Source organism: Zeugodacus cucurbitae, chromosome 4 (genome assembly GCF_028554725.1).
Source record: "Zeugodacus cucurbitae isolate PBARC_wt_2022May chromosome 4, idZeuCucr1.2, whole genome shotgun sequence".
Lineage (NCBI taxonomy): Eukaryota > Metazoa > Arthropoda > Insecta > Diptera > Tephritidae > Zeugodacus > Zeugodacus cucurbitae.
In genome coordinates, this window is record NC_071669.1 from 8122911 (window position 1) to 8134875 (window position 11965).

Genomic DNA, 11965 nt, shown 5'->3' on the forward strand with positions numbered 1-11965 from the left:
GATTTTGCTTTTATTTTTTGTTACTTTGTTGTTAATGTGTAATTCTAATGCATGGCTACACGAAGATCGCTCATTTCCGTTGCGCTTAGTAGGTGCGCTCACAAGGCGCTCACATTGTTGTAGCGCGTTGTTGGTGTAGCTGAGTTTGGAACGGAGCTGCGCTTTGAGTACGCGCTCTATATTTTATTCAATTAAATAATTTTTATTTTCATCAATTGGTAATCAATGTGGGCTTAGTTGGGTGTGAGATGAATTGCTTTGGAGATTTCTGTGAACTGAAGATTTACAGATCTTATAAAAATATGATCCCTATAAATCAAATCTTATTTCGAGATCCTCCAGACGAGAAAGCTTAAGACCTAAGCAACCTATGTACAGGTGTATATATGCTAGGAAAAGAAATAAATTTTTATCTCCGGACATCTGAAAGTATCTTTTGACAACCAATTCTTTATGAGTGAAGTGTCATGTCTGTACAGAGAAGGGCAACAAATTTAAACTGATCTCAGTGATCTATTCGGATGATCATATGAACAGAAGATCTAAGATTTTGTTCTAATCTTGATCCAGATCGCTCCCGATTAGTCATCGAAATTAAATAGAGTCTTAGAAATATTTGTAATATATGTAGTCTAACTTGACCTAGAGTATCGCTTAAGTTAAAGGAACTCTTCAAATTCAAGTAACTATTTCCAAAGACAGTTCGGTTAACCAGCTCTGGATATTACATACACCAAAAAACTGTGTAATGGAGTTGCTTCAGTTACAAAAAAACATTTATCTTATCCAGTAAGCTAGTGTTTAACTGCTTTACTGAAAGATAACTTGTTAAATTCTATGAAATATGCGTCTTCTGAATGCCGCAGACAATATCCAAGCATATCTTAACGTCGAGAAGAGCACATGAAATCGCTTGCACGGCCGGCACAACCCGCACAACCGCTCGCAGGCGACGCATAAAAACAACAATACAATTAACTTTTGATTGCCGCTCAAGCAGTAATGAGCAGAGACAACAAACTCAAACTGGTTCTGAGAGCGTGCACGCGAATATATGAGAGCTCAAAGTCAAAGCCAAAGATGTTACGGCGTTAATGCGAGTATAGCTAGTGAATTGGAAAACTACTAAAACACTAAAATCGGTGATCAACCACCAAAGTGAGCAGCAACACGCGAATCTGTTCTCCTTCTCGCTCTCTGGACTTGCATTGCAAGTGGTAGAACTGCTTTTCTTACTCAAATAAACTCACCTACCTTACTGACTGCCAAGGGAGCGCTCGCCACTTCATGTTAATAATGCATTTTATGCGTTGTCTCCGCCGCGCTCTAGCTACTCCAGCCAGCCGATTTGGCATTTACTTTCAGTAGTTAATCGACTGCATGCACTTTGAGTAATCAGTTTGTGAGTAGAGTTCGTGACGATCGCACATCAACGCTGTGCACGTCGGATGGTTTCTAAAAACTAAAAGAAAAATAAAAAAAAAAAATTCACATTATATATATGTATATATGCAACGGTGTATATATTTACATAGAATAAAGTGCAAAAAATACGAAAAATTAAAATTTTTAAAAATAAAAATTTAAAGTGCAAAGTGCTCTCTACTCAAAGTATTATAAATAAATATAAACAAAGTTGGCGAAAGCAAAAAATGTGAAACGACCAACTCAACGAATTTATTTAAACGCTTACAAGTTCGTTTCGTATCGCCACAGACAACACTTGGATTACGGGTTTCCGGTTGCGCGGCTTATTAAATAAACAATTTTTTAATTGAAAAAAAAAATTACATAAAAATTTTTTAAACAAAATACAACAACAATAATGCAGTGCAGTGGGCAAAAGTGCGTGCTGGCACAAAACTAGTGCAGAAAGTTGAAAAATTTTTTTTTTCTTACAACAAAAAAAAACGCATAAATGTTGACTAAAATGCGCAAATTAAAGAAGTAACGTTATTTACGCCACAAACATAAGCAACAACGTAGTAAAGTGTGCGCGTGTGTGCAATTATTTGGTGTGTATTTTGTGCAACAACACAAAAAGTGCGCAAATTAAAGAAAAATAATCTTAAAAAATTTCTAAAATATCAACACAAAATTCCACAACAACAACAACACAATGTCCACCAAAATGACACTCATCTCGAAAACCATACTCTCCGTGCTCATCACCGTCATCATACCGGTGCTCGGCGCGGCACTTAGCAAAACAGTGCTCTATCAGGCGCCCGACGAGTGTCGCTGGTCCGGCACCAGCGAAACGGACATCACGCTCGTCTGTCATCTGCGCACCATCAACTCCGAGCTGGAGAACACGAATTTCAGCGTGATACAACCACAGAATACGATACGTCTGCGTCTGGAGTGCAATGATGCGCTCTTCTTCCAGAGCAGCCTCAGTCCGGACTCGTTTCGTTCGTTAGTCGAGCTGCGCGCGCTAACCATTGAATACTGCAAACTTGGCAATATTACGGAGGGTTCATTCCGTGGTTTGCAGGATTTGCGTAATCTCACCATACGCACGCATAACGGTGACTGGTCGACCATGTCGCTAGATATAGCGAGCAGCAGTTTTAGCGAATTTCGCCAATTGGATCGTTTGGATTTGAGTTTGAATAATATCTGGTTGATACCGGACGGCATGGTGTGCCCGTTGAAAGTGTTGACACATCTCAATATTTCGCATAATGAAATACAAGATATTGGCAATTTCCACTTTAGCGCCGCGTTGAGCTCACGCAAGTCACGCATTTGCGGCACATCGCTGACGCATATCGATTTGAGCGCTAATAAGATTGCCAACCTGCCATCGGCGATCTTCTCCGGTTTGGGACGCTTGAGTAATTTGAATTTAGCGCGTAACGGCATGAATTTCATAGCGGATCGCGCTTTCGAGGGTTTGGTGTCGCTGTCGATTGTCAATTTGTCTGGCAATCGTTTGACCTCACTGCCGCCAGAGCTCTTCGCAGAGGCGAAATATGTGAAGGAGATCTATCTGAAGAATAACAGTATTAATGTGTTGGCGCCCGGACTATTCAGCGAGCTAGCTGATTTGCTCGTCTTGGATTTGTCAGCGAATGAGCTGAACTCACAGTGGGTTAATGCCGCCACTTTTGTGGGCTTGAAGCGTTTGGTGTTGCTCGACTTGTCAGCGAATAAGATCAGCAAGCTGGAGGCGAGCATCTTTCGTTCGCTCAGCTCGTTGCAGATTTTGAAACTCGAGGAGAACTACATCGATCACATACCAGATGGCGCCTTCGCCGATCTTGCCAACTTGCATACATTGATCTTGTCCAATAATCGCATCTCCATGCTGGGACCGCACACATTGCGTGGTCTCTACGGCATACTCGTGCTGAGTCTCGACTACAATGCCATTACAAAAATAGACACGCAAGCGTTGCGCAATTGCTCGAGCATACAGGATCTGCATTTGAATGGCAATAAGCTGAAGACCATACCGGATGCGTTGAGCGCTGTGCCACTGCTGAAAACACTCGACATTGGCGAAAATCAAATTAAGAATATCGAAAATACCAGCGTTTCGGCTATGGCCAACTTGTATGGCTTGCGTTTAACAGAGAATGCCATTGAGTTTATACGACGCGGTGTCTTCGATCGCATGTCATCGCTGCAGATACTAAATTTGTCCGGTAATAAAATCAAAGGCATCGAAGCTGGTGCGCTACACCGCAATACACAGCTGCAGGCCATACGTTTGGATGGTAATCACTTAAAGAGCATCGATGGGCTATTCACCGAATTACCAAATTTGGTGTGGCTTAACATTTCGGATAATCGCTTGGAGAAGTTCGACTACTCGCACATACCGACCGGTTTGCAGTGGCTAGATGTGCGTGCCAATCGCATCACACAGCTAGGCAATTATTTCGAAATCGAAAATGAGCTCAGTCTGAGCACATTCGATGCCAGCTCGAATATGTTAAGCGAGATTACGGCAAGTTCGATACCGAATAGCGTGGAAGTGCTGTACTTAAATGATAATTTGATCAGCAAAATACAACCGTATACATTCTTTAAGAAACCCAATCTTACGCGCGTCGACCTCATACGCAACCGCCTCACCACGTTGGAGCCGAACGCTTTACGCCTATCGCCCATACCCGACGACAAGGACATACCCGAATTCTACATTGGTCACAATCCGTTCGAATGCGATTGCAATCTCGATTGGCTGCAGAAGGTCAACAGCGAGTCACGCACGCAACCGCAACTCATGGATCTCGATCAGATCTACTGTAAGTTGTCGTATGCGCGCGGCAAGACGCACGTGCCGCTAATCGAGGCTAAATCGAATGAGTTCCTCTGCAAATACGAGGCGCACTGCTTTGCGTTGTGCCACTGCTGCGACTTCTATGCATGCGATTGTAAAATGGAGTGCCCGGATCGTTGTTCCTGCTATCACGATCAATCGTGGACATCGAATGTGGTGGACTGCTCGCGTTCCGCCTACGATCGCACGCTGCCTTCGCACATACCCATGGATGCGACGCAACTGTATTTGGATGGCAATAACTTCCGCGAACTCTCCAGCCACGCATTTATCGGACGCAAGCGCCTAAAGGTGCTGCATTTGAATCACTCGCGCATTGAAATCGTGCACAATCGTACATTCTACGGGCTACTCGAACTCGAAGTGCTGCAGTTGAATCACAACAATTTGCGTCAGCTGAATGGTAATGAATTCCAGGGACTTGACAATCTGCAGGAATTATATTTGCAACATAATGCCATCGCCACCATTGATACGCTTACCTTCACGCACCTCTACCACCTGAAAATACTGCGTCTAGATCATAATGCCATCACTGAGTTCGCTGTGTGGAATTTCCTGCCCTCGTATCTGAATGAGCTGCGTCTGGCTGGTAATCCGTGGTCTTGCAATTGTGAGTTTATCGATAAGTTACGCGACTACGTCAATCGGCGTGAATCTGTGCAAGATAAAGTGAAGCTGCGTTGCTCTTTGCTCGCCGGCAGCAATGCTACAACAACCGACAATAACAATAACAACGTGTTGAGCGGTCAACAACCGGCTAATGAGCAGTATGCCATCTACTTGAGCGGCGATCCATTGCTGGATGCGCAAACACGCTTCGTCGCCTGCAATGGTGGCCTGCAAGCGCCACAACATCAGTCACCTTTGGGCGCTGGCCACTACAACGGCGCTGATCCCAATGATAATGTGATCATCAACGGCAACATGACCTCGACGAAAATGATACTCTCACAGCCACCGATGCATGAATATGTGCCCATACTGGTAGCTATACTGACCAGCTTTGTGTTCGTGATCATCTGCACGCTGCTCGTGTTCATCTTCCGCCAGGAGATGCGCATTTGGTGTCACTCACGCTTCGGCATACGACTCTTCTGCAATGCGAATCGCGATGTGGATAAGAATGAACGTGAAAAACTCTTCGATGCCTTCATCTCGTACAGCTCGAAGGATGAAGCTTTCGTCAGCGAAGATCTTGCGCCTATGCTGGAGCAGGGAGACACACGTTATAAGCTCTGCCTGCATCATCGCGACTTTCCCGTTGGCGGCTATATGGCTGATGCCATCGTGCAAGCTATCGATACCTCACGCCGCACCATTATGGTGCTCTCCGAGAATTTCATCAAATCCGAATGGTGTCGCTTCGAATTCAAATCGGCGCATCAATCTGTGTTGCGCGATCGTCGACGCCGCCTCATACTGATCGTGCTCGGCGAGGTGCCACAAAAGGATATCGACCCAGAGCTGCGTCTCTATCTGAAAACCAACACATACCTGCAGTGGGGTGACAAGCTGTTCTGGGAGAAATTACGTTTCGCACTCCCCGACGTGCCGAACAATCAGCGCCGCATGCGCAATGCTGGCGTAGGCGGTTGCACCGGTGTAGGCGTACACATGCCCATCGCGCAACTGCCACCCAGCCACCATCATCATCAACATCACATGTTGTCAGCGGGCGCCGGTAGTGGCGTCGGCGCTGGCGGTAATATGTCAACCGGCGCTCATCACATGCATCCGCATATGCATCCACAGGCGGCGCTGCAACATCATCAGCTGCAACACGCCAGCTTCCGTTCGCAAATGCATCACAACATCAATGGCAGTCGTCAGAATCACAATCGAAATAACTCCGCGGCCGCTGCTGCGGCGCAACAACAACAACACCAGCAAGCCGCGATGCTAATGGGTGCGCCGGTGCAATGTGGTCAACTGCCGCTGCCGCCACAACAGTCACAACAGCTGCTGCCGACAGCAGGCGCGCCACCTTCGAGCATACAACAACAACAGTTGCCGCCACCGCCTTGTCCCAGTCCGCGCAGCATTACGACGCAATCATCAGCGGCGGGCGGCAGCTCGCAGAGTTCCGGTCGTACGATGGGCGTGCATATCTAAGAGATGGGTGCAAGCAGCTGTAGCAGTGTAGTGTCTAAGTTGTAAGTGAAAACGCGTGTATGCTTGTGACTGAGAGTTTGTAAAACTAGTGTTGACTTAGTGGGTGAGTTGGTGTGCGGTTTAAAAGTGTTGCAACAATATTAAAGTTGAGCGCTTCCAATTAGCTGGCAGCGGCTGTAGAACAGTGAGTTTTTTGTTATCAGCTTATTTCGAGATTCTAAAAATCGTTATACCTCATATTACCGCGATCACTTGCTCACAACATTCACTAATCTGCCGCTAGAGACACATGCAACTTCAAATTTTTGCCTTTCACATTTTGAAATTTCCATTCAACAGCGATTTGTATTCATTTGCCTAATTCAGGTCAAACAAATCTTTGAAACAAAAGTAGCCAGCGCTCTGTCTCTGTGTGTGTGTGTGTGCCTTGAATGGTAGAGCAACAATGCTGCGCGCTGAATGCAACACAGCATAATACATACAAATAGAAAATCGAAAATCTATTTCTTTACAAACGCTAACGTATTTTCCATTATATTAAAGACGAAATAAGCAACAACAAAAGCGAAAATGTACAACAAAGCAATGAACGGCAATAGACGAAATTCGATTTGGCATTGAACATTTACTTCGTGCAACATGACTATTGGCACATATTTCTTTGCTGTGCACTTTGTGCTGTTGTTTTTGTGTTTGTTAGTATTTGTTGTTGTTGTTTTACGATTATTTTGTGTGCATTATGTTGCAATGAAAGCAGTTAGTCACGTTAAAGTTGTCGCCTGTTGCGTGGCAGCGACTGCGTGACCGGCGTAGCGGAGCGACAGATAAAAATGGCATTTGTTTAGACTCAAAAATAACTGTAGTTTTTATTAGAATTTTTGGATTTAATTAGAAAAAAATTGTTCAAAATTTTTTGTTCCAAGTCAATTCCAAAAAAAAAAATTTCAAAAAAAAAAAAATTAAAAAAAAAAATTTTTTAATTAAATTCTCAAAATTTTGTATTTTTCCTTATTTTTTACTAAATTTTTTGAAATTTTTTTCTTGCCACATTTCTATAAATTTCGTTAACAGGCGCCTTGAACTACGCTGACTAATTAAAAACCCATTCAAAGTGACTGCTGCCACAAGCTTACTTTTGCAATAAAAACAAAAAATTGTAGCGCTGCTTGCTCGCTTTTCGGACATGCGACTTTAACAAGCCAAAAAACGCAACAGTTGTAAGTTGCAACGAGGCGAAAAGCACAAAAAATCGTAAAAAAAGTCCAAAAAAAGTTCAAAACCCCAAAACGAGCAAGCGAAACGCATACAAAAGCGTGCATATATTTCGCAAAAGCAGAACAACAACAACAACAGCAATAACAAATTGCCTGAGACAAGCTAACCGCATTAATATTATGTTGGCCATGGCAATGTTGCCACAAACAAGTTGCAGCGCCAACGTCGATACGTAATGCGATGATTGGGAATGTTATGCATAGCGCTTGTTAGTGTTGCTATTGTTGTTGTTGTTGTTCATTATGCACGTTTTACATTGCAAAGCAGTACCATGTTGTTGTTGCTGTCGTTGTTTTATATCAAGTTGTTTTTCCTACTCACTAGCCATTATGAGTTTCCTGTGCTACAGAAAATTGATGTTGCATGCAACAATCATAAAAAGGGTACAACAAAAAATGTACAGCAACAACAACTAACAACAGCAAACAGAAAAGTTCAATGCAAAATTGCGACTAAAAAGCAATAAGCAGAGAAATAAGCGCACAAGAAGTTAAGTGGACGCGAAGTTGACTACATAAAAACCGTGGCCGGTTACACAGAATGGTGTATAATAAACTAAAAACAACAACAAAGAATGGTAACAAAAGCGTACACACACCAGAAAATAACTAAGAAACAGCGCTGAAAAGGTAGGCAAACAGCTAAAGTGTTCAAGAGAGTGAGAGCGCTATACAGGTAATGAATGAGAGCGATAGAGAGTGGGGAGCAAACTCACGCGTCTGAACGCCAGTTAGTCGCTACGACAGTAGACAGGCCAACACAGACAGCCAGCTGCAAACGATCAGCGACACAGTGTTGCTTAGGTAGAAGAAAAAGTAGACGGCCAAGTGCAACGACGAACATTGCTTGAGCCAAAACACTTGATGCCATGCTGAAATGTGCTATTGGAAGATCCATCAGAGATCATGAGGTAGGCAAAAAAAAAATGTGCGAAGCAAAGAGCAAAATAGACGAACAAAGACTGTAGCACAGAAGGCGAAAGTAGGTGCCACAGGCAGATAAACACAGAGGGGACTAGGTAGACAGAGAAACAGTAACATAAATGTTGTATGATAGTGTGTTTAGTGAAGAAAAAGGTACGACAATAAGTCAAACAGTCAGCCAAAACAACCGATCCATACCTCGATTACAGCTAGCGAGCAAAACAAATGTGACTTTGGCATATATCGGTTATTGGCGCACTAACTCGACGGACTACGTCAATCGCATTGGTGACTGGCATTTCGTTGCTTGCATGATTTTAATATAATTTCATTTCATTTGTTGTTGTTGCTTTCTTGTGGCTCTTAAGGTCCGCTCAACGCGTCATGCAAGCATGCGATTGTGGCATGCAGAACACAAGAACGTAGTAACTGCAGGACATTTTTACATTATATATGAAATAACTGTAACAAAACGCGCAGTAATTTAGTTAAAAATCGAAAGAAAGCAGAAATCGTACGAAAAAACTGAATGCAACTGAAAGTTTTTGGGGCAAAATGCGAAGCAAAGAGTTAAAACATAGAAATATTGTAGTATTTTGATGTTAGAATGTAAAGAAAAACGATTTTTTAGAGTGCTACTATTTGCGCACAACACTTTTTAAGCTTTTAGTGAAAGCTCATAAAAAGCTACTTTTATTGCGTTAGTTGCACAAATAGTTACAAAAATTGTTCGAAATTGCTTAAATGTTATTTAAGTTGAATGAAAGCTCTTCGAAAAAGTGAAAGCCTAAAATCGCTGCAAAAAGCTCTTAAGCTTGACATGAAAGCTCACACTATCAAGAAAAAACATTTCAAACTACTAGCTGGCTATCAATAAACAATAATTTCATCGAAAAATTGATGAAAGCTCTAAAGCTTTGCATGAAAGTTACTTCACACTTCATTTCAACACAAAACAAATAGAAAGCATTCCATATTTTTATGTAAAGCCAGCATTATCAACCGCACACACACCTCACTCCCAACAACAACAACAAAATAACTGCATTTATTGTACTAAATAATTTAAAAATTACCGTTAATTGTTAAATAAATTTAATTATCATATCTTATAAGTTTAGTCGATAGCAACAAAAACATTGTGATATGTATGTAAAGAGTTAAAATTAAAATAATATTATATAGGCATATTTAAATTGTAAATTACGAAAAACAAAAGTGGAAACAGCGTTTACTATTAGTTATATAAGAAACAAAAAATGGCCGAAATGCCGCTTAGCTTTTAAGCGAAACCAGCATACTACGTCCTAAAATTTAATTTAATTTTAAAACGAATCAAAATGTAGAAAATATATTTCAATGTAAAAAAATTAAGAAAAGCTATAAAAAATAACAGTAAAAATGGAAGAACGAAAATTTTTGTAACCAAAAGTCATTAAAACACAACTGTAAATATTCGTAGTAATCGAGCATTGAACGTGTAAAAAACCGTCCGCCGTTGCCTAACAACTTTTTTTTGCATGTCCTTCTTTAGGCGTACTTAAATGGCGAAAGCTTTTCTCCTCTACCACAAATGAAGGCACACACACTTACACGCATAATGGCAGTCATATGTAGTATATAACTGTTTATATAAGATATATGCGTGTGTCTCCTTTGTAGTGCGGAAAAGCCAACGCTGCCGGCCATATTATATAATAATAAATAAAACACAACAACAAATACAACATAATCAACCGACTGTGAGGTAGTGTAGTAAGCAGCGCACAGTTAAATGCAATAAAATAATGTTACACAAGACAATAAAGCTTTATTTGTCCATGGCTTAGTGCACAGCGTCGCTACAAAAATTGTTGTTATTTTAGCGCTCGTGGCTTGCGTGTGTACTCAGCCTTAGGCATTTGAAGTAAAGCGTATTATATGTGTGTGTGTGTATAAATTTCCGTCGAATAGCGAGCATCCTCCGAAACACATGTTGACTGACTGATTACTTTAGTAAGCGGCAATTTTTGTATAGAAAAACAAATAATAATATGTAATAATAATAAAGCAAATGACAAACTTTGTAAACTAAAAACTAGGCTGTAATAATTTAAAAATATAAATAAAACGATATTATTGTAAATATATTAAATATAAGCCATTTTTATAGTATTGAAAAATAAAAAGAACTAAATATGAAATTAAAATGAAAACTCTTTTATTTGAAGGAAAACATTTCTATTTTTCAGGAAAATGTGGTTTTAAGTTTTTCTTTACTTTTTTTAACAGGAAAAAAATTTTAGCTGACAAATCAAACAAATTGTAATTTCTTTTTTATTTTTTAGAAGGACTGCATAAAAGTGGTAGTAGTAGTAGTAGTAGTGAAGAACTGCAGTAGAGGTAGCCTCGCTCACTCTCCCGCATGCAGAACTCACGTGATTGATTGTACGCTCAAATTCTGTTTTCGAAATTTTCTTTATAATTTTTTTTAACTTTATTTTGGATTTTTTTTTTTCAAATATTTTTTTTTAGATTTTTTTAACTTTATTTGTATATATATTTCGAAATTTTTTTTAGTTTCTTTCGATCTTTTTTCTGAATTTTTTTTTAACATTATTTGAATATTTTTTTTATATAAATATTTGTTTCAAGTTTACTTCAAAAATAATTTTTATAGCTTTACGAAAAAATTCCGCGGTGGTAGGAACCTATCAATATCAGTTACTTTAAGTATTGAATTGCTGCTGTCAGCCGACTGCTGTGAAATGGTTGTTAGGCAGCTGTCAAATATCTGTCAGTTGTCAAGTCTTTCTGTAATTCAAAAAACAATTAAAACTTTAAACAAACTTTTAAAATCCAAGAGTTTCAACTGAAATAACTCCAGTTTATTCAAGAAACAGTTTTCCTACAAACTCAAAGAAAACAGCTGGTTGTCGAAAGCAAAATCATCTGAGCGTTGACAAGCGATTACGTCATAAATAATACCAATTACAGGTGACTGGGATTTCGTTTATTTACGCATTTCTCGTACAAAAAATAAATAAACAAGAAAAAACTTTAACTTCGGCTGTACCGAAGCTGATATACCCTTCACAGATGCATTTCTTTTAGTAACTATGTGTTTAAGCAAATCTAATTCTTTTTAGCCGGGTTGTTTGCTAGAAACATTAAGGTTATATAGTTAACCGCTCTGAACAATTTCTTCGGAGATTATATTATTACCTTAAGCAGTAATCCATGTCAAATTTCGTGAAGATACCACGTCAAATGCGAAAATTTTCCATACAAGCCATTGATTCCGATTCGGAGATTAAATTATTTCTATGAACAATAACTAACACCAAATTTCGTGAAGATATGTAGTGAAATGCGGAAT

The 11965-nt window shown here is 40.2% G+C and overlaps 1 protein-coding gene across 1 annotated transcript; it reads left to right on the top strand.

Moving 5' to 3' along the window:
- Nucleotides 1-1382: 1382 nt before the first annotated feature.
- On the top strand, nucleotides 1383-10520 carry LOC105208739 (toll-like receptor Tollo). The gene has a single exon (XM_054229005.1). It carries the CDS (start codon nucleotides 2120-2122, stop codon nucleotides 6407-6409), a length of 4290 nt encoding a protein of 1429 aa, XP_054084980.1. The 5' UTR covers nucleotides 1383-2119; the 3' UTR covers nucleotides 6410-10520.
- The last annotated feature ends 1445 nt before the right edge of the window (nucleotides 10521-11965 follow it).